At 44.1% G+C, this 23849-nt stretch overlaps 1 protein-coding gene across 2 annotated transcripts in view; it reads left to right on the top strand.

Moving 5' to 3' along the window:
* UPK1B (uroplakin 1B) overlaps positions 1-20012 on the top strand; it is a 28363-nt gene extending 8351 nt beyond the window's left edge. For both annotated transcript variants that reach the window (XM_059687777.1, XM_059687776.1), the window contains exons 2-8: positions 3533-3620; positions 4810-5010; positions 7320-7394; positions 8116-8238; positions 10100-10279; positions 15218-15301; positions 19029-20012. In XM_059687777.1, coding sequence (XP_059543760.1) covers positions 3552-3620; positions 4810-5010; positions 7320-7394; positions 8116-8238; positions 10100-10279; positions 15218-15301; positions 19029-19079 — 783 coding nt within the window. In that variant the 5' untranslated portion in view covers positions 3533-3551 and the 3' untranslated portion in view covers positions 19080-20012. The remainder of the gene's footprint in view (positions 1-3532; positions 3621-4809; positions 5011-7319; positions 7395-8115; positions 8239-10099; positions 10280-15217; positions 15302-19028) is intronic.
* The last annotated feature ends 3837 nt before the right edge of the window (positions 20013-23849 follow it).

The following is a 23849-nucleotide window of genomic DNA, read 5'->3' as shown; positions in this document are numbered from 1 at the left end:
CCAGCAAGACTCATTTCACACTTCTGACTCCAGGACCGTAAGAGAATACATTTGTGTGAGTTGGTTGTTTTTTCTTTCTTCTCTCTTTCTCTCTCTCTTTTTCTTTCTTTCTTTCTCTCTCTCTTCCTCTCTTTTTTCTTTTAGGGTGACATTGGTTAATAAGATCATATAGATTTCAAGTGTACATTTCTATGATACATGATCTATATATTGATTGCATTGTGTGCCCACCACCCAAAGTCAAATCCTCTTCCTTCACCATATTTTTGGTCCCCTTTTCTACCGCCCGCCCTTCCCTCTGGTAACCACCATACCATTGTTGTGTCTATGAGTTTCAGTTTTATATCCCACATCTGAGTGAAATCATATGGTTCTTAGCTTTTTCTGTCTGACCTATTTCATTTAGCATAATATTCTCAAGGTCCATCTGTGTTGGTGCAAAGGAGATATTTCATCTTTTATTATGGCTGAGTAATATTCCATTGTAAGCCACTAAGTTCATGGTAATTTGTTACAGCAGCAACAGAAACCTAATACAGATTTTGGTAAAAATACCAGCTCTCAGGTCTGTTGAGAGGATGATCATAAGTGCTGAGCATGTGGTTGTTAAATGACAGCTTTCAGCATCATTTTGTTACTTTAAAAAACAAGAGTGACTTTCTAAGTTATTATGTGCCGCTGATGCGAAGGGCCTGAAGGAGAAGAGGACGCATAGCAGAAAAGGAGAAAAATCTAGTGATCTGCAACTTCAGAGTATCTTGTGCATCGACCCACTCCTGCCTTACAGACATCAACCCACAGCCATGCCTCCTGGCATTTCCTACCACATGCTTGTCTGGATTTTCTCAACTCACTCTTCTTTTCACTCAAACCAAGCTCCTATCTATCTCTTTCCTTCTCCTCTCCCTCTCTTGTCAGCATTTTTCCACTCTGAGTCTGACTTACAATCTCTCAGAGTATCCAGTTGTCTCTCCCCCTTTTACAACTGTGTGGCAGAATCGCCTTTGAGAAAGTATGGGTGTTACAGGACATAATTGGCTCATGGGGGCCAAATCCTTTTTCAGGGTCCCTCGCTCCTCTCTGAAACCATAAAGTCCCTCTCTGACCTTCTTCCTTTTCTCCATGGCCTTTTTCCCCCTTTATTCCCTGTGTGCGGTCATGTTTGCCTTGAATCGTGTTGCTTATAATCACACTTTGTTGAAAGAACAAATGTGCATTTTCTGTGCTTTCAGCCCAACTAATCACCACAAATAGGCTGCACCTGGCAAACGGGTGCCTACTCAGCAGTGATTGGTAATGGTGCTGAATTTGGCCTCTCCAGAAACTTGCCCTTTACTCTCTATACGTGTGTTGTCTGAACTTCTACCTTTCACAGTCTATTTACTTATGTATCAAGTTCAGATGGTAACCCAACTGGTCTGTGCAGACCAGCGGTGAGCTTTACGATGTGGCCCACCCACCCGGCTCCATGAGTAAGGCTCCCCCGGGTGCAGTTTGTGCATTAACTCCTTCCGGGCCCTCGGGCTCCCCCCGTCTGGTGTGTAACAATCTCGGGAAAGCTTGCGTGGCATTGTAAGCGTGCAATGACATTTCCAAGCAGAAATAAATGAACGGCATTTCTAAGCAGAAACTACACCAAGGGGTCTTGTAACAAGGGCCAGATTCTTCTATTTACTCAGCAAACATTGAGGGAGGGCCCGGTATGTGCCCAATTCTGAGCCAAAAACACATAAATGTTAAGTCTTCAGCTCTCACAGCTACCCAGGTGCACGGGAAAGGGGAGATATTCGGAGATGTTTAAGATTCCTTGGAAGGTTGTTAGTACTTACAATGGAATATAACAATGAAGTTCAAATTTAGCAAGGGCTGCGTCTTTGTCTCCCACTGATCTCCACACAAACTGAGACTTCAGCCAAACTGACTAGATTGCAATCTCACGGGCTCCTGGCTCTTCTGGGCTCTAGTGCTCCACCTTCCCTTTACCTGGAATGTCACCCATCCACCCCTAGTCTGCTTATCAAAAACCATACATATTCTGCAAGGCTTACATCTCCCCTCCTCAGGACCTCTACTTAGGTCTTCCTAGCTGTATTATAACTCTTTAGACAGATATCTCCGCTTCCCTGCTAGAGCATAAAATCCTAGACTAAAACTATTTCCCTGACATTTTATTTCTATGTATACCTCAAAACACAGCTTGTATCATTTAATACAATGTTATTAAAGCATGAATGCATGAAGTGATTGGTTAATTAATTTAATGACTAAAACATTGAAAGATGTGGATAGCTCTTCTCAAGGTGATTCCAGGGCAAGAGCCAAACACTTACCCTGTGTTCCTCCCAGAGTCCTAGGGGAGGGAGGAGCCCACTCATCTTCAGGGCCACACAAAGCACTAAGCCTGAGCTCTGGAGTCACACAGACCAAAATCTCCAGCCTAGCTCTTGCACGTGCTGGTTGTGTAACGCCAGGAACTCAGTTGACCTGAATTAAAGCTTTAGTGTTCTCATCTGCAACATGAGCCGCTTCACCTTTTTCCTGTTTCTACCTAAATGGGTTATGAGACTTAGATGACTGTATATACAGTGCCCAGTGGAGTGGCATGTAGAAGGAACTAAATGTGCTAGTCCCTCTTTTCTCCCACTCCTCTAAGGTAACAATGTGCTTTTTTATTTGCCAAATACTGTTTTATGAATTTATTTTTTTAATTATAGTTGGCATACAGTATTATGTTAGTGTCGGGTGTACCGCATAGTGATTCAACCTTTATCTACTTTACAAAGTGATCACCACAATAGGTCCAGTAACCACTCACCGTACATAGATTTTACAATAGAATCAACTCTATTCCCTATGCTGTACATTACATCCCCATGACTTATTTAATAAATGGAAATTTACCCTTCTTAATCCCCTTCCTTTTCCACCCTTCTCCCCTCCCCTTTAGCAACCAACAATTTGTTCTCTGATTTCACTTCCATGTGGAATCTAAAACACAAACGAACCAACAAAATGAGACAGAAACAAGCTCATAAATCCAAAGACCAAATGCCAACTATTTTTGAAGATAACAAAATATTCTGAAAATAATGGTTTTTAACAACTGCCTATAGTCCCTCTGGGAACCAACTGTCAACCCTGGTCAACCCTTTGGGTTTCATCCCAAGGCCCCTCCGTGAGCCTCAGCCCCACCCAGTCATCGCCCCCTCAGGTCTGCCTTTGTTGACTTGTGGGGCCTCAGTTCGTCACTCAGAAGTATGCAGTCTGTATATCCCACACCTTATAGAACTCCTGAAAGTACTAATCAGACCTTGGCTAGTTTGACTCTTTTTTTCTTCTTTATAAAATTACAGTGATTACTGAGTTTAGTAACCAAATGTCCTCCATTGCTAAGTGATTTCATGACTTTGGTTTGGATGCTTTGAAATGAAAAGGCAAAACACCATTGTGTGACTTAGCCATGCTGTAGAACTTGCAGTGGTATTTGTCACCTGTGCCTATTAAGTTGTAATATTCTCAACTGTGTCTCCAGCTTGGGGGAAATCCTGAAGATGGCCAAAGACAACTCCACCATTCGTTGCTTTCAGGGCCTGCTGATTTTTGGAAATGTGATTTTTGGTGTAAGTAATGAGTATTTTTTTTTTTTGACTATTCTGTTCTTTCTGTAATTATGATTTTAGATCAATTAAAAGTGAAAGTTTTCCCCTGGTTGGTGTGTCTCAGTTGGGCGTCATCCCATGCACCAACAGGTTGCCAATTTGATTCCTGGTCAGGGCACATGCCTGGAATATGGGCTCAATCCCCAGTGGGGGGCATGCAGGAGGCAGCCTATCAATGTTTCCTCACATTGGTGTTTATCTCTCCCTCCCTCCCTTTCTCTAAAACTTGGTTTTTAAAAATATTTTTTTAAAAGTGAAGGTTTAAAGGAAATTAATGATATAATTATTGGCTCCCTACATCTTTTCTTCAGTTTAAGAAATATGTTAGTGAAATATACTAGCTCAGATTTAACTTATAAATAATCGTATATAGCTATGTAATATGTCAAAAGAATAGGTTAAAAAATAGATATTTCCTTCTTAAGTTTAAAGCAGAGAAATGTAAAAGGGGCCCCATTGGTCATGGTCGGCGTCCAAACACTCCCACCACACATCCGCTCTGGTGTTTCTTTCCTATTTCACCTTCATTTGATTTCATGGGACTCTGCTTTTAAGGCTGTTGGGGGCAAATGTTTGCGTCTGCTTGTTCTCATCACACAGGGGCCACTTCGGGGTGTGAGAGTAGCCGAGAGGCCAGGCTGGGGGACACGCTATGGTGGGAGAGCAGATAGGAATCAGGAACGCTGGCTCTTGGCCCAGCCCTGCTTCTGACTCCGTGTGACTCAGAAGGTGGGAGAGATAATCACCAAGGTTCTTTCCAGCTCTAACATTCAGTGGTACGCTGGCACTGATAGATAGGACCAGGACCAGTTACAATATCACAATCCGGGAATTTGGATGATAGTCGTGGAGGTGGGAGATTGTTGTCATACATGAAGACATTGTTTGAGTGGCTCATGCCCCCAAAACTTTGTAATGGTCTGAAATGGGGTCTTTCCCCAAATAGCAATGAGATCAACATGTGGATGGAGGCGTGCAACCAATTGGTAGGCTGGAAGGAGCTGTTTGATTTCCTGACAATGAGTTTGAATCAGTTGCTGAAACCTATGCAGGGGATAGAGTCCATCTCTCTTCCTCCCTACCCCCTACTTCTCCATCCCTTCCCAATGCTGCTCTCCCACCAGCCTGACAGAAGCCCCTCTGCCCCCAGATGTGTGGCATCGCACTGACCGCCGAGTGCATCTTCTTTGTATCCGACCAACACAGCCTCTACCCACTGCTTGAAGCCACTGACAATGATGACATCTATGGGGCAGCCTGGATCGGCATGTTCGTTGGCATCTGCCTCTTCTGCCTGTCCGTGCTAGGCATCGTGGGCATCGCAAAGTCTAGCAGGAAACTTCTTCTGGCGGTAAGACCTTAACTCTCTCTACAGTTGTCTCCTGGACCGATGTTGATGAATTGTTTCTTCTTCCCTGAGCACAATGCTTTGGTGGGGTAAGGGGAGCAGAGGGTGCCAGGTGAGATGGGAGAGGGAGGGGCAGACTCTCCCTGCAGTGAAGCTTGACCCAGTGGGGGCAAGGATGCCTTCTGCTATCGCAAGTGCAGAAGACTCCAGTACAGGGAACCCAAAGGGGAGACCCCCAGGGGTGACCCTGTTGAATACTCTCCAGACCTGTGCTTCTCCAACTGTTGTCTGCATGTACCCAACTGGTACAGCCAAGAGTTCATAGGCCAAAGGACAGAGTGAGAACTTCATAATTAGAGTGTTTTCTCTTCACAATGAGAGATTTAAAATATTACTGTAGCATTAGTATTAAAACTTGGTTACAAAATACAAGATTTAAGATTAGCATATAAAATACAAAATATGCATGAATTTTTCAGAGAAAACTTGAGCCTTTTCTGACACTCTTTAGCTCAAGGCCGATGATGTTGTGTGTTGTCCTGCGTTACAGTGTTTCGCATTCCCTCTGCTTTCCAGGGATCCCAGAAGAGCTAATGCACACGGCCTAGGGTACAGCCTCAGCTCCCACCTGCCTGTGGAGGCTCTGACTCTGTGCACCTACAGAGGCTCTTTGGCCCCAAGACACCTGCCCTGCCTTTGCAGAGAAAGTAAATTTGAGATATTTTGCAAAAATCAGCAGACCTAAGAACCCTGGGCACTGGGTTAAGACTTTTACTCTCTGCCCCCAGGCTCAAGACAGTCGTTCCTCACTCTGTGATGGGGTCCACCCCCCACGCCCCATCCTGAAACAACTCTCCTACCCCAAGGCTGCCGGACCTGAGTTCCACGTTTAGGGAACCAGTCTGGCAGCTTACATGCTTGTTGGTTCACTCCCCTGTGCTCTGACCTTGTCCTGGCACCCAGGGAATGCAGACCATTTACATTCTCCGGTTCCCTAGCGTGAGTTCGTTCCAGGCAAAAGCCCCCACTTTTGGAGGGCGGGGAAAGGAATGCAGGGAAAGGTAGGGGAGGGACAGATGTCCCTAGAGACATGCTTCGGCTGCATCTGTCTCACTGTGGGCCAGTCGTGTGTGCCTGACGCGGCCAGGAGAACTGAGCGGGGAGAGAACACTCTTCACCACGCCCCCAAAGAGAAGGGGCAGGACGCCCTACCAGGGGCTGACGCAGAAAACATCTGCACCCCGTGCCTCCTTCCCAGAGAGTCTCGAGGGGTTCCTGAGCTTCTTTCACAGGAGCCAGCCAAGCTCTTGACAAAGAGCAAGACAGCAGCTAATACAGGGAGGAAACTGCTATGAGGCCTCTGGAGGTGCTCCTGCTGTCTACCCTCCAGCCAAAGCTTTCCTCTGGGCCTAGTGCTCAGGGCAAGAACAGGTTCCCTGCGTTCTCCCACCAGCATGACCGAGGTACCCTTCCCAGAAGAACACAAGGTCTGATAGTGTGTGTGCAGGGCTGAGGAAAGCAGACACAGAACTCTCGCAAGTAGTCATCGTCCCAGATTCAGGGGTCGTTTGTTGTTTAGGTATTTTCCAGACCTAAGTAGAGGCAGTGTGGTGTGAGGGCAACATGTGTGTATGCGTGCCGCACACACATAAACACACGCACACACACGTGTACACACATCAGTTCATTCTCTTGTATTTGTTTTTCTCAGTTAAAATAGAAATGCAGGAGACTGGACTGAGAAAGCTCTGTATTCAGTGAGCATTTGTTCTCTGAGGAAAAGGAGAGAATTGGGCTGATTAGCACCAAGTCTTGCTCCAAGCTGCTGATCAACAAGGGTTTGTTGAATAACTATGTGAACAATTGGATGATTGCCTGGCCAGTGTGGCTCCGTGGTTGAGCATCGACCTATGAACCCAGAGGTCACAGTTCAATTCCTGGTCAGGGCACATGCCTGGGTTTCAGGATCAAATCCCAGGAGGGGGAGTGCAGGAGGCATCATTGATGTTTCTATCTTTCTCCCCCTCTCCCTTCCTCTCTGAAATCAATAAAAGTAAAATTAAAAAAAAACTTTAATAAATAAATAATGGGGTGATTATATTTATATGACTCTACAGGGGTGGACAAAAGTAGGCTTACAGTTGTGAGTACATGAAAAAGAGTTTATCCTTGTATTATTTCTTATTATTGTTGACCTACTTTTGCCCACCTCTATACTGAAAAAACATAACAATTATTTGTTTTAAAAAGTCTTCCCTTGGAGGTAAATGTAACTCTTTTTTTTTTTTTTTTTTTTTTTGCTTTCCTTTCAGTATTTCATTCTGATGTTTATCGTCTATGGCTTTGAAGTGGCATCTTGTATCACGGCAGCAACACAACGCGACTTTGTGAGTAAATCCCAACAGCACAGATCAAAATGATCATGCAGATCATCATTATTATAAGATAATAATTAACATGTATTAAGCTCTTACTCCACACCAGGCACTCTAATATGTGCATTAATAAAAAACATATAATTTTACTTAATCCCAATAATAACTCTATGAGATGGGTATTATCGCTATTGTCAATTACAGATGAAAAAAATGAGACCTAACAAGGTAAAGTAACTTGTCCAAGGTTACAGAGCTGGTGAGTCGAAGGCAGGAATCCTGAGTCCAGGCAGTGTGACTTCCAGGGTCCAAGCTTATAACCCCATGTGCTTGTAACCCCTTGTAACCCCCTCACCGCTGTGCCATGGCCACTGCTCCCCAATAGGACAATCACCAATCACCACATCTAAAACTTACTCTCAATTCAGCATCCTGCTTTCTTTTCTTTTCTCCAATCCCTGGCCTGAGCCACCCTGCAATGCCTGTCCACCCTGGTCTCCCAGAGATTTCTTTGAAGATGGGGATTTCTCCCTAATGGGGCCTTCAGCCAAGCCACCCAGAGCAGCCTCATACCCACCCCTACCCCTAGTCAGTGCCTCTGAGCACAGTATTTACTCCAGCAGACAGTGTTCAGTGCCCCCAGCAATGGGCTGAGCAAGTCACTTTGCCTCCTTGGGGGTAAGTGTGCTAATGAACTCTTTCCCTTGTATTGTATTGCCTCCTCCCTCTGTAGTTCACACCCAACCTCTTCCTGAAGCAGATGCTGGAGAGGTACCAAAACAACAGCCCTCCAACCAACGATGACCAGTGGAAAAACAACGGAGTCACCCGAACCTGGGACAGGCTTATGCTCCAGGTAATACCTGTGATCCTGGGAAGATGCCATTTTGTGCCCAGAAAAGTCCCCAGGGGGTGTTTGTATGGCTGGGAGTGAAGTCACAGGGTGGGGACGACACCTCCAAGGGGATTTCCTTCACAAAGGGACTTGACGTCAGCACGTGCATCTGATGCTCTTATTTACCAGCAGGGGACAGGAGGTGTACACATGACTCAGAGGGATCCCTGGATCTATATTCATTTCAAGCCATGATGTTGATTAGCTTGCATGGATAGGGATAATGACATGTTCAAGAAACTTAGATTAATCGCACACTTTGCCTCTTAGAACTCAGGCGTCACTTATATTAAAATGCAAAGTGTTGGCTCCTCTGCCTCACAGTGAACTCCAGTGGCAGTCACTGTCTGTTTGCTTATTCAGCACCTTCTCACAACTCCTATGGACCAGGCCTGCTAAGGACCAAGAGTCATGACTTGATCACCCAGTTGTCTCTACCGCATATCCAAGTTTACCTCAAATGTTATAAAAATCCAAGTATTTCAGAATATTACCACCTCTCCGTGGCTGTACGTATGTAAATTCTTATCCCCTACATAGCCTAACACTCACACTGCTCCCAACCCCCCACCCCTAACACCACCCCAACACCAACATTTCAGTCTGTCATCAGTAAGCTCCCTCATGGCCTCCACCCCTTCTTTGAATTCTCTCCCCTCCATTCTATAATTTCTTTCATTTATTTTAATATTCCCATTCCAATAATGTTTTTACCCTCTTTGGCCCTTCAATTCATTGGCCACTTTTTCGCTTTATATCATTCTCTTGTTAGCAAGAATTGAGCTCCTCAAATGAAAATGTGAATGTTCACACATTTGAAAATTCCATTTGCCAACTTCTTTAAAATCCAGTCTGAAATACGCTTGACTCTAACTTAACCATCTTTACCAAAAATGCTCAGGTCAAAATACAGGATAATTATTTTCTTTGGTAAGATATTTTCCATAATCCACTGGCAAAAAGGGACATGCTTTAAGGTAGTTGATTTACCACCAAGTTTGCTTGAATATATTTATTGTAAAACTTGAGAGATTCCCATAGGTTTCATTTCTTCCCTTGAAGTATTCTAGCAGAATTTACAACATGAAAGGAATGTGATATGAGTTGTGTTTTACCCTCCATCCTCAATTCTGTCCAGAGTGTAAGGAAGTTAGCTATGTGTTAATAGATCTTTCCTATGTAGAGGCACAGCTGTGTGTCACAAGCTTAGATTATTTTTTCAGTTTATTTTCTCCCATTATAAAAGTAATACATATTTACTACAGAAAAAATGTTAAAAATATAGAAAAGTAAAACAAAAAGAATTAGTCATAATCTCTTCACCACTAGAAATGTTAATTTTCTGATTCTCAACTTTTTCATATGTAATATGAGCCTAGTTGTGCCTCTCTCACATTGTTGTATATAGATATTAGTATTGTATTTCTTAAGTATTAGTATTTATTGAGGGTGTACTATGGACCAGGCAGAATACTAAACATGTTAAGTGTATTAACTAATTTAATTCTCATGACAGCTCTATGAGGTGGGTACTTTATTTATCCCAATTTTACAATGAAGGAAATTGAGGTTTAGAGAGTTTAAATGACCTATCAAATGTTAAAAAACCCCTTCAGGGCTAGTAAAGTAATAAATATAAAAATATTTTACAAACTCTAAAAGGTAAGTTCTCGATACCTTCAGCTCTCATTGAGGCACTTGTAGTAAATGTAAACTATGGTACACTTTTTATATTTTCATCCTCCATAAAATCTCAGTTGCTGCATTGATGGCCCTAATAAGGACCACGGAAGAGCATTCTGTATCTCTCATCTGCCGACAGGACGGTTGCTGTGGTGTGAACGGCCCATCAGACTGGCAGAAATACACGTCTGCCTTCCGGACGGAGAATAACGACGCCGACTATCCCTGGCCTCGTCAGTGCTGCGTCATGAACAAGCTGAAAGAACCTCTCAACGTGGATGCCTGCAAACTGGGCGTGCCTGGTTATTATCACAGCCAGGTGAGTCCTCGCCGCCTGCCCCTCCCCGCCCCCCCCCCCCAACACCTGCCAGGAGGTCCTTCTGCTCTTCCTGAGCAACATACTGGTTACTGAATGTAGCCGTCTCTCCATAAAGAATTCTGCATTCTTCTTCCTAAGCCTTATGCTATATTCTCCTCTTAGTAACATGCGAATGCTGATCAAGGGCTGATGGGGGAAATGTTACATTTTAATCAAATGAACAGAACGTGAGAATTGCAATAGCAAAATCCAACTTTGCTTAAAGGAAAGCGATTTGTACAGTGTCTAGAAGTGGTGTCTCAAAAACCATTTACCTTGAGCAAAGAGTTGCTCTAGTTTTGCAGAATGTAAATTGGGAGGAATGATCTGCCAGTTCCAAAGCAATGGAAATTGCTGAGGCCGAATGCCGTAATTATATATCCACTTTCCTTATTCAGTAATCATACAGGATAGCCTTAATAAAACGTTAGAATAATGATTTGGGTAGAAGGTAATTTACATACAGATGGTTTTTGAAAAAGTGTCTCCGACCTAATGAGGATGATATGTTGATGATGGAAACTAACATTTACTGAGTACTTACCAAATGCCAGACACTGTTCCAAGTGCCAGACATATATTAACTCATTTAATGCTCACAGGTAGGTGCCAGTCTGGTCCCTATTTTCCAAATGAGGAACTGAAATACAGAGATTCCAGTGGGTACCTTGCCCAAAACCACACAGGTAGTGAATGGTAGTCAGGATTCAAATGCTAGCAGTCTGGCTCCAGAGCCCAGACTCCAAGCCAAGAAAGAACTTGGAAATATTCCCATAAAGCCCTGAAGAGAATCCTCACACATGTACAGCCAGCCTCTGAAATGCTGTGCACTGCTTTGCAAGTAACCACCTGGAGGAAAGCAATCTATTAAATAATTGTGTGCCAGCCTATTAAATAATTGAGAAATGTCCAGCTCTTTAGTCTTGGAGTAAATCATACAAAGTGCACTTCCAGCATGAAGGACAGCCCTGCGGATCATCCGGCCACACCTGGAAGAGCGCCTGGCCTAGGAATGGTCAAGTTCATCAGAAAAGGACATGATACAGATTATTTTGCAGAGTCATTCAAATCAACCCTCATTTAGTTCTTTAGAATCATTTTAATCAGTTATGGTCACACTGCTATAAAAATTAAATGTATTGCCTATAACTATAATGCACAATATAATTATCACTCTCAGGAGTCATAAAATGCTTTCAGTATTTCAACCCTGGAGCTGGCCCGTGCAGATATACCTTGACTGGATTGTAACTGCATACAAACTGTATTATCTCCTTGAAAGGGACAGAAATAATACTATTTCAGAAAAATACTATTACATCCTAGTAATGAGGGACCTCCACACCTGTTGCAACAACCCTTCGGGCACCCTCCCTTACAGTTCCTTGGCCTCACCTTGTCCTTGACATTTCCACCTCCACTACCCAAACTCGTTATCACTCAACCCTGCTCCCCAAATTCCTGAATCCTGAAATTCCTCTCTCCGTCCCTGACTCCCTGTGTTCCTACTTTCTCAATCTCACTCATCCTTCAACCTCAACATAATCTCTTATCCATTAATCCTTTCAAATTCCCCCACCCCTGTTCCCCAGATTCTTACAAAATAGGCCATCCCGGTGCCTCATATACCTCCCTTCTATTATTGCAGCTGACACCTTGAACTATATTATAATTACTTGCTCACAAGTCTGTTTTTCCTATTAGTCTCCTTGAGGGCCATGCATTATTAGTTCTATATCTTCACTACTTAGCTTAATGCCTGGCACAAAGCAGGCATTGATAAATGGTGGGTGGGCAAATTAAGAGGTGAATGGTTCTGTTTCCACATCCATGTTGTAGTTTTTCAAGATCTACTAGTATATTGTACGAGCGAATGCTAACAAGATTAGAGAAGTCATCGTAAGTGTGGTAAGAATAGAAACGAACCAGAATTTTTCATAGCATGTCAGATGCAGATATGTATATTCTTGGATCGTGGTCCATCTGCCCTGGAAATGCAAGTGTGCAAGTTTAGATCACTACACTCGAGAGTGTTATGATGGATGGAGCTAAGAAAGGTCCAGTTACGCACCACAGTAATGATGAAAAGGCACTCAATGAGAAGAGGTGAAAGAGACTGGGTTTTTGTTTGTGAGCTCCATGAGGGAGAGACCCGTTTCTGTCTTGTCACAGATGAATGCCCATCCCAGAGCCTCAGACAGATTATTGGACAAATGACCATCTCCCAGGATTGTCAGGATGAGCAAGTGAACAATAAATGTAGGAGTGTTTGTGAATTATCAACTGTGTCAGATAGGATATTTTCGTAATCATTACTTGAGATGATATTTGCACAAAGTTCTGAATGAAGTAAGGAAATGAGACCCTCACTTAAAGGAGATTGGGGAAGAGGGTTCTAAACAAAGGAGGCAGCAAGCGCAAAGTCCCTAAAGGAAGAGCATTCTTCACTTTTTGGAGGGACGTCAGTACGGCAAGGCCAAAATGAGCAAAGGAAGAGTGGGAGGCAAGGATGGATCTAGGTTTTGTAGGGACTGAAGCTTATAAAATGTATAGAGCATGGTCCTCCTAAGGAAAAACAATTAAAAACATGCACAGCCCTAGCCAGTTTTTCTCAGTGGATAGAGCTTCGGCCCATGGACTAAAGAATCCCAGCTTCAAATCCAGTCAAGAGCACATACCTCAGTTGCAGGCTTGATCCCTGTGCAGGAGGCAACGGATCGACATTTCTCTCTCAGATGGATATTTCTCTCTGTATGTCTCTCCCCCTCCACTCTCTCTCTCTAAAAAAAAAAAAAAAAATATTGGAGAAATATCCTCCATGAGGATTTACAACAACCAAAAAAACCCCAACAAAACAAAACAAACAAACAACAAAAAACATGCACACAGGTGCAGGGCTTTGAAAGGGTCTTGCAAATGAGCAGCCCTGAAGCTCAAACTCAGTAGCTTTGCAGTAACACAGCCTCTGGCAGTGAAGCTGGTTTCTCTCTCTGTTCCCGCAGCTTCTCAATTCTAGAGATTCTACGATATGGAAGGGCCATATCATCTAGTGCCTGTGGTCCATTGTGAGGGCTTGGGGTTTCACTTGAAGGGTGATGGAAGCCATTGGAGGGCTTTGAGCAGGTATGCAAAGTGATCTGACTCACGTTTGTACAAGGATCCCCCTGGCACCTATGAAGGCTAGTAGAGTGCCAAGGATGGACTCAGTCCCGGGGAGACCGGTTAGAAGGCCATTGTAGTGATCCCGGAGTGAGGACCAAGCTGGTAGCAGGAAGTAATAAGTGTCTGGATTTGAGATATATTGTAAAAGTAGACCCAAAGGATTTGCTTAAGTATTTGAAGTCAAATAAGAGAAAAACAGTTAAGGATAATTTCAAGAGTTTTCATTTGAGCATCTAGATCAGTGGTTCTCAACCTGTGGGTCGCGACCCCTTTGGGGGTCGAACGACCCTTTCACAGGAGTCGCCTAAAACCATCGGAAAACACATAGATAATTACATATTGTTTTTGTGATTAATCACTATTCTTTAATTATGTTCAATTTGTAACAATGAAATTGGGAGACACCACAACATGAGGAACTGTATTAAAGGGTTGTGGCATTAGGAAGGTTGAGAACACTGATCTAGATGATTGGAGGTGCCTCTGACATAGATGGAGAAGAATAAATTGGGGAGAAATCAAGGCATAGCAAAGGCAGGGCATGCCAGTGGATTAACAAGGGACTGGGGCAGGGGCAGAAAGGACAGAATCTCAAGTGGGCACCTGTAGCTCAGGGGTGGGGGGGGAGCCCTAAACTTCAAGGTCAGCCATTCAAGGACATTTTCCTGTGAAACTCTGGTTCAGGGAACCAGCTGTTTTTTGCATTATGCAAAGAACATTCCCAGGGCTTAGTGGAGGGCAGTCAGAGAGCAGGTTTAGCCCTGCACATGTGTATCACTCCAGAACTTTGCATAGTGACTAGAACAGAGTGTGCCATATGTGAAAACTTACTGGATTATAGCATGCATGAACAAATAATTTGATTAATAAAAAAATGAATCGTGCTTTTGCACATATACCAAGGCTCCTCAAAGTCTCACTAGAACCAATAAACATATGTTGAAATATGATGATAAATGAAAATTTAGAAAGCATGATAGAGGGGTCCCTATATCATGTGATTAAAACAACAACAACCTCTAATTTTCATAGAACAGAACACTTTTATTTAAAAACAAACAAATCAAAAAGTAACTCTTCCCTTGAGCAAATCAGCAATAAAATCTTTTGGAAAGGAAAAAATTCAAATTTTATTAAGAATACTTTACATTAAACACATATTCAATGCGGAAAAAAAATGTTAAGCTAAAATAGCAGCCCAGCTGGTGTGGCTCAGCAGTTGAGTGTCAAACCATGAACCAAAAGGTCACAGGTTTGATTCCCAGTCAGGGCACATGCCTGGGTTGCACAGGCTTGATCCCCAGTGGAGGGCATGCAGGAGGCAGCTGATCGATGATGTTTCTCTTTCACCAATGTTTCTGTTTCTCTATTCCTCTCACTTTCTCTCTTTTGAAAAATCAATAAAGGAAAAAATTAAAAAAGAAAATATAATAGCAACACCTTTTTTTTAAAAAAAAAAGCTTTAATCAGAAGTAATTACAAAAAAAATAGCATAAACCTTTGCTGTTTAGATTGAATGATAAAGACACAAGTAAATGTGATATAGAGGAGTTGTTCAACAGGATTATTTCTATTCCCCGGGCTGTTAATAACTGGCTGTCCATGGGGATGTGGAAATAGCCTGATCATGTTAAACTGAACTTTGATTCACATAGCAGGCACTGCCCCACCCATCTCTTACATCTTTTTTTTTTCCTGGCTCCTCTCACACTGATGTGGAATTGCCTGCTCCTCCAGGGCTGCTATGAACTGATCTCTGGACCAATGAACCGACACGCCTGGGGGGTTGCCTGGTTTGGATTTGCCATTCTCTGCTGGACTGTGAGTATTTCCTGGCACATGCTTTATTTCTGAGAGGACGGTGATAAGGAGAGACTTTGAGATTGCCCTTCGTTGCCCCAACCTTACTAGACTGTCTGGAAACCAAACCTTGGACCTGAGAGCTAGTCAGGAAACTTCTGGCGCCTGAGCAAGGACAGTGGCATCCCTTCAGAGGTGGGGAGTTACCTGCCCCTACCGGGGACAGGATGTGTCCTGTTAACCAGCTCCTGCTGGGTGATTGCCTGCTCCCCCAGGTCTCAAATCTCATTAGCTCATTATGGTGAGGTGTCAAAGACTGCCATCATCTATGGCTCCCGCCAGACCCTGACCTGCCTAGCTCCGCCCAAAGAGCTGCCTGGGCCAGTCTCACCTGTCCCACTGCCCCGTTGTTAGATGCACATGCAGCAAGAGGGAGGAGCAGTGGCTCTCAGCCGTGGCTGCGCATGAAAACCTCCTGGAGGAGCTTGAAAACCCAAAGCACGCCAGGACCCCAACCTCTGAGATGCCAATTCAGTTGATCCAGGGGTGGGGTCCAGGAATTTTTTTTTTAAATTTCCAGATAATTCTAATTTGCTGTCAAGATTAAGAGTCATTGCATTAGGGAAGCAGTCCTAGATTTTGGGTGTCAGGGCCCCTTTACTCTCTCAAATTATTGAGGTTTCCAAAGAGCTTTTGTCTGTGGGGGCTATCCCTATCGACTCTCACACTATTGGAAAGTAACACAGAAATGTCAAAATACTTATTAATGCATTTCAGATAACAATAAAAAAACAATTGCATGTTAGCATTAACAACACATTTTTTGTGTGGGAAAAATGACTGTTTTCCTAAACAGCAAAGTAGTGAGAAACGTGGCGTTGTTTTAGATTTTTGAAAGCCTCTGCAGTGTGTGGCTTAATAGCAGACAGCTGGATTCTCATATTTGTTTTTTCAGTCCCTCCGTTACAATATGTTGCTTGGGTTGAAGAATTTGAAATTTTTCACACTGATATGTGGTTGGGGAAAAGAAAAAACAAAATGTTTCAATAGCCTTACCTAAAGATAAGTGTGAATTTTCTTTGGTATTACCCAAAACCTGACAAGTAGTATTCTGAGGGTTAGTTTCCATATGGAATCTAAAACGATGTCAATGAACTTTTCAGACTCTGTTACATTAGGATACATTACGTTGGCATGGCTTGCATTTGGCATAAATCTTTTGCCCGTGCATGATTCTATACCATTGATTACCTGTGAAAACACTGGCTCATGGTGTTATGTAGATCTTCCAAATGTTGGCCAATTCCTTTATGCAAGACGAGAAATCGCATTCACTGATATTGCCACTTTAGAAAAGAACTTAAGCATTGGGATGCCATCAAGCTTGTGGGGACAAATACAAGTTCCATGATTTTTGTTGGAAAGCTCAAATTTATCACTCTCAACAAATATTGTGAGTTTTTTTCCCCTGAAAGTGACAGACACCCAACTCTGAACAGCTTTTCTGTTAGTCATTTTTTCAAGTAAAAATGGTGTTCCATGAAAAATAACCAGTTCAGTGCACAACTCGAACAATCGCCCAAGTGCTTTTCCTCAAGACAACCATCCTATTTCAGTTTGCAACAAAACTGCTTTATGCATGCTTCCTTCTTGTTCTACTGAATGTTAAAAGGATGTGTACTCAAAGGTGATCATTTAATAAAATTAGTCATTCTTACTGCTCCGTCAAGGACAATCTCAAGTAAAACTGGCTTAAAAAAAAAAACTTTATTGTTGAGAGTATTATAGAATACATATATGCATTGCCCATGGACACAGATAATAGGGTGGTGAAGGCCTGGGGTGGGGTGGGAACTGGGTGGGGGGAAGAGGAAACATCTGTAATATTCTCAGCAAAACTGGCTTTTTTTCAGCAAGTGCATAGCAGTGAGAATGCAATGACAACTAATACAGTTTAGTGCCTCTGCCTTGAATTTCGCTAAGATGCCAGCAGTTTTACCTTCCACTGCCTTTGCACCAACCATTTAAATGTGAAAACAGTGAAAGGGACAAATAAATTATTAATATTGTTATGCAAATATTTTTGCTTCCAGGACCCCTAAACCAGCCCACACTTTAAGAAATGTTGGGTTTGGGGTGGGAAACTGGGTGAGGCAGGAGGGAGGAGAAAAGCACCTCCTTGGAGAAGTCTCTTATGATCCCTCAGACACCCCGCACACACCTCTAGCTGGGAACTGCTCCTCTTTGAGGTGTTTGTCTCTGCCCAAAGCCTGGCAACCAGCTGCTTTTTGTACCCCCAGTGCCTAGCAGGGCCTACAGTAAGTGCTTGAAAACCCATTGAATGAATGAAAAATGATAACAGTGAACTTTCTACTGTGCCATGTTAGCAAGAACTAAATGGGCTAATGTTTAAAGGCGTTTGAGGATCTTAGAACTCCAGGCCAGTTGAAACCCTGGATATTTCTGCAATCATCAAGTGGACGGGACTCTGGATCATGTAAGTCCCCTTGACGTTCAAAATAGGAGAGGGAACTGGATCTATTGAAGGCCTGCTAGAGACAAGGCATCATGTCACATCCCCACAGCAGTAGCTAGGTAGGTAGCCAGACTCCTATCTGAGAAGGAATAGAGAAATTCAACAGGGTTCTTTAGAATTGTGCTTAAGAAGAGCTCCTGGGCACGTCCAGTTCACTGCGGCTCACGGAGGCCCTCCCACAGTGGTTCCACAGGCAAACCCTGAGGCTGACTGCCTGGGCTTGACCCCCAGCTTCACCACCTACTGGTTCTATTGACCTTGAGTACAAGTTACTTAAATTCTTTTTGCTTCAGTTTCTTCATACGGTTTTGGAAGCACTGAATTGAGTTATACGTGTAGCAACTAGAACAGTGCCTTATGTATAGTAAGTTATCAATAAACATTAAACACTATTATTATTACTTCCGTATCTCATTTAATCTTCTCACTCTGGGATTGGTGACGATGTTATTAGATTACTTTACAGATGCAGGAAGTGAGTGGCAGGTCTGCCACAGAACCCAAATAGTCTAACCCCTTATCTGAGGCAAATTCTTGAGTTTTGGGGGGCAGCTGTTCCAGGTCACAAGCATTTTTGGGAAAAGAGAGAGTCCCCTGGGAAGAGAAGTTTATACTAGAAGCAAGAAACTCATATTCCAAAATGATACAGACTAGAAGTAGGAATCCACTAGAGCAGCGGTTCTCAACCTGTGGGTCGTGAACGACCCTTTCACAGGGGTCGCCTAAGACCATCGGAAAACACATATATAATTACATATTGTTTTTGTGATTAATCACTATGCTTTAATTATGTTCAATTTGTAACAATGAAAATACATCCTGCATATCAGATATTTACATTATGATTCAAAACAGTAGCAAAATTACAGTTATGAAGTAGCAACGAAAATAATTTTATGGTTGGGGATCACTACAACATGAGGAACTGTATTAAAGGGTCGCGGCATTAGGAAGGTTGAGAACCACTGCCCTAGAGGGTAATGAGCCCTGATGGGAAGAAGGAAGAATTTCCCCAGTGGGCGGGGAGGGGGGTCGGTGAGGGGAGGTAGGAGGGGGAAATTTAACAGAGAAATGACTGACGTTGCTTAAGGGAAGATTACTGTTAAAAATCCAGTGTCAAAGCCTGAATGAACTTAGCATCACTTTTCCCCAAGTATGAGATGTTCCTAAACCAATCCCCTATTATTTTTTTTTCTGTCTTTTATATTCTAGTTTTGGGTTCTCCTGGGTACCATGTTCTACTGGAGCAGGATTGAATATTAAGAATGCAGTGTCACCCACGGACTCTGGATTTGGTGCTGGAACTGCTCTCTCCTAATATTCCACGCGTGCCCACAGGAACCTGAGTTCTCCCTCGAGCTGCCGAGTCAGTGGGTACGGAGTCCTTTAGGCTCTCTGGCTCCTGGAATTCTCCCCACTTGCATTTTCACCCTAGGATTCTGCAACATTTTTATGGACCGTAAGAGAGGGGGGATTTGGAAAGTAGACAATAACGTCTCCCATCCCTGTTTAGTTTTAATTTGGGGGCGTAAAGGCATTCACAGGAACCTGTGCTATCCCAGCCAGCCAAGTCCGTGTTTAGACAGCAAATCGGCCTGTGTTTCTCACTGCTAACGGACACCTTCAAAGACTTTCATTCATCTCAGTGTCGTCCATGTGGAAGAACTAAGGAAAAGGTGCCGAAATATATCTTTTGCCTTTCTTTCTGTGGAGACCTGGGTGATTCTTTTAATGCTACCTTGGGATCCCTTCACACCCCAGGACAATGCCCGATCTTGAGTTAACAATGGCTGATACTTCCTCTCAGACATTGTAGAGCAGCGGCTCTCAACCTGTGGATCTCGACCCCTTTGGCGGTCGAACGACCCTTTCACAGGGGTCGCCTAAGACCATCCTGCATATCAGATATTTACATTACGATTCATAACAGTAGCACCATTACAGTTATGAAGTAGCAACGAAAATAAGTTTATGGTTGGGTCACAACATGAGGAACTGTATTTAAAGGGCCAGAAGGTTGAGAACCACTGTTGTAGAGTGATGTCTGTTTAGTAGCCTCAACCTCCCATTAGTTAAAAGTATGTAGACTTCCTGGGACAAAGTGGAGGCCCGTTATATATATTTACCAGTCTCAACTGGAAACACCTTTCAAATAGAGGAGACGCAAGCCAGCTGTTAGCTAGGGGATTTGTGGTGATTTGTGTTTACTGTCAAAATATTTCTCTTCTGAACTGTTTCTGGCCCTGAAGGAAGTTCATGTAATTCAACATCTGTCTTATAAAAAAAGAGGGCTTTTACAACAAGGGCTTTCTCTTGTTGTTATTCCTGGGAATTGAAGTTTAGGAGATGAGGACTCGATAGGGCGCGTTTCCTCTTGGACACCAGTTACCCTGCTGTGCAGTTAAATGGTGAGACCTTCTACGTTTACCTTTATTTTTTGCTCCTGCTGCACTTAGGACCAGAAGTGGTCATGGAGCCGCTGTTCCTCAAGTCCTTTGCCTCCTGTGCTTGGAAACACCTCTGACTCCAGCTACCAACTGTCTCCTATGAAGAAAATGTGCCTGTCACTTTAAGGTCCTACTCCCAGCCCACTCTGTCACAGGGAATGCCCCAATGCCATGCCCTGACCAGGTTCCTGTGCCTCAGGCTGAGCCCTGGGACAGGGAGAGACAAGAGAGGAGCAGAGGGCAGCCTCCGCTGTACACCCGGGGGTAAAGCTGAGGCAGCAGCCTGACTCATGATTCCCAGGACAGGGGGCTAAATACAAGCTCATGTCCTGCCCCACATCCGGCTTGACCTGCCCCTGGCTCACCTAATCTTCCAGGGCAGGGCTTGGGTGTCAGGATAGATGACACGTACGCTTGGCTGACAAGGTTCTGTCGATGGTCTTTTAGAAGAGAGAGAAGAAACTTACTAGTATTCCAGGCAGAGCTTTGACATGCCTCTCTCCCGTCTTCCTTTCCATCTCTCTCCCGTGTTCTGGTGCCTTCTCTTCCACTGCTGACTAGGTTTTCCATTGTCCTCATGCTCTCCACTGGCTGAGCAAACGCTGCCCACTCCTGCCTTCCCCTCCAGGTCTTCATGCTTCACACATAAAACTCCATCCTCCTCGTGATTTGAACTCAGCGAGGTAGAAGTAAAACCTTTTTGAAAACTAATTCATACTAAGGGGTGAGTGGCAACTAGTCCCCACTCTCTTCATCTTCTCTACAGGTTTTTCTTTGGTAACTGAAATGTATCTCTAGTTGGTGGAACCCGAGTCAGCCCTGGGAGCAGAAAAGAGCTATTGTGAGGCAACATGGCCCGCCTGCTGCTCCTTAAATCTTACCTCCTGCTTCTCTACCAGGAAGTGACTATAAAGAGAATGAGTCTTCAGATAGCAGCTGCCCCCACCCCCACCCCCGGGCGCACCTAGCTTCCTTCGTGGAGCCTCAGCCTCATCCTTCATAGAAGGTGCCAGTGCTACTGCAGATGTACGTGGGCAGGCTCTGCTTCTCCCAAAGGCAAATAAGGCCCCGAACCCACTATGTCCAGGCCCCAACACTTGGGAAGGACACACTTTTCAGCTAAGACAGACCCGGACCTGAAGATTCCCCCACAGAAGGTCTAGCCATTCAGGACTTCTGTTATTCCTGCTAACTTCAAGGCAGCTTTTGCTCTGCCCAGTTCCTGCTTACACACACACACACACACACACACACACACACACACACACCGCCTTTCCAGGAAGCCCAGCCTTGCCCCTCTTCCTTCTGGCATCTGACACTAGAAAGGGGATTCACAGTGAGACCCAGGCTACTATTCAGGATGAGGCCCAGGCCCTGCCTCACCAAAGACACCTCCAGCCCCACCAGCCCAGGGAGAGGAAAGAGAGTGGGAGAGCCTGGTTGCTGGCGGGTTGCTGGGCTTCAGGCACACCCAGACCAAGCCATCTTATGAAATTTCTCACGTCTCCAGCATCTGTTCCCCTGTTACCAAGTCGGCGAGGAAAAGGTATTACCTAGCACCAGAAATGTGTCAGACTAACTCTGGGGCAGGTTTTACCTGATTACAACACCAGCGGGTCATTCCTGGGCCGTTTCCTCCCCAGCTCGCTACTCAGGCTCCTGGCAGGCTGGCTGCGTACACTGAATGTTAGGAAGCCTGCTGCTCATAGTATCAGGCCTACAGCTTCTTTTTCCATCCGCTGGAATAAATAAGAGCTGCTTCCTTTCTAAGCAGCAGATCAGGTACTCTCCAGACTCCCATAAAGAAAAGAAGGAATAATAATAGTCATGTGAGTTTGCAACTCTAATCTCTCTTTTCCACCCCAACCACAACCAACCTGATTGACAAGCTGGGCTGAGGTTGAGGAATTGGAAACTGAGCTGGTTCCCCGTTTCTATTGACTGAACAATTTCCTTTCTCCTTCTGTATACAGCATTTCTTTGTTTCTCTTCCCTGCTTCACCACACCCAGATCTTTATCGTGTCCTATACCTGAGACTAAATCAAAGAAGAAACCCAGAGGAGGCCAATTGTAAGCTATTGAGTTTGCTTTCATGTGTGACATTTTTTTTTTTTTTTTCAAATTGAAGAGTCACATTTATTGCAAATCCGGGACTATGAGGGGGCATTTCGCTCTCCCAATTCTCATAGTCTATGTGTGACATTTTTATGATAAGGCCCAAGTGGCCATATCCAATGAGCAGAGCCAAAAGAAATCTTGGAAAAAGGCAAGATTCCTGAGGAATTCGTAGTTCCCAGATTCTTCTCCAACCCTCTCTCCTCCCATCCCCCCACCAACTCCCAACACATACCCACACACCCCCCCACACACATACACACACACCCACACTTAAAGAAGACAAATAGGATTAAAGGGAAATGGTGCCATCATGCCCTACTTTCTCATGGCCTCTACTCTGAGTTCCTCTTAAAAAAAGAAAAAGGGGGAAGCCCCTGACACTAAGAAGCTAGCCTGGCCCCCACAACTAGGTCATGCTGTTCTCCTATTAGATATAAACAATCTCATAGGATCCCAACCTCAGATAAGGTTCCTCTGTGACCAAGATAAACGGAGGCAAAGCAAGGCCACTTCACAATTCTGTGTAAGCGCAGACAGACACAAGGTCACCATGCCCCCCACCGAGTGCTGCACCCCCTTTCTTGGCTGAAATGAGTGGCTACTATGTGTTTACCTATTTCAGCTCTGGTTTCCTGCTAGTCCCTCCCTATGGATGAAGTGTACTGAGATGCACAGCCACAGAACTGCCCCCGCTTTCTGAAAGTACCCCATAGAGAGCACACCTTGCTTCCTCAGACCCTCCCCAAATGACCCGACCCAAGCCCAAATGCTATCATAGGTTCTTTCTAACTCCCTTGGCCTGAGACACCTCACTGTTCCTCAAGGTATGCTCTCCCTCACTGCAATGAGTCATGATCCCAATTTATTTACCTGCAGATGTGTTCCTGGGGGTCTTTGGTTGAAGGACATGACACTCTCCAATCACCACCCTTATTTCCTCTCCTTGTGTATTTGTCATCTGTTACCATGAAGTGGTTAAGAACAAGAGCTTTGGAGTCAAATACCTGGCTCCAAACCCCAGCTCTGCATGGCTTTGGCAGGTCACTTGGCCTCCCAGCAACTGCTTCAGGGAAACATGTCGATCCTCACACAGATCTGGGAGGGTCCCGCCAGATATGCAAAGTGTGCATTAGAATGGCTAACAGCCTGTCGGAGATACCGACAGGAAGTTGTACCATAAATCTGTTCTGAAGAACTCTACTTGGCCCATAATCCCTAGGAACATGCCAACTAATGTCATCTTGCTTCAATTTATTGCAGTAAGTTTAATGACCAAATATATTGGTCCAAATTAACTGGCCCTCAAACAATAGTTATGAGTAATAGCTTTTCAGCAAAACTCCTACTCCATCGTGGAAGAATGTACTAGGGTCATGAAGATAAGACATTTTAGTGGATACATCTCAAGTTCTGTGTTGTTGTTGTTTTAATCCTCACCCAAGGGTAGGTTTTTATTAATTTTTAGAA

The sequence above is a fragment of the Myotis daubentonii genome, chromosome 3, assembly GCF_963259705.1.
Source record: "Myotis daubentonii chromosome 3, mMyoDau2.1, whole genome shotgun sequence".
Lineage (NCBI taxonomy): Eukaryota > Metazoa > Chordata > Mammalia > Chiroptera > Vespertilionidae > Myotis > Myotis daubentonii.
Note: the sequence above shows the minus strand (reverse complement) of the source record. Positions and strands in the feature narration are given on the sequence as shown.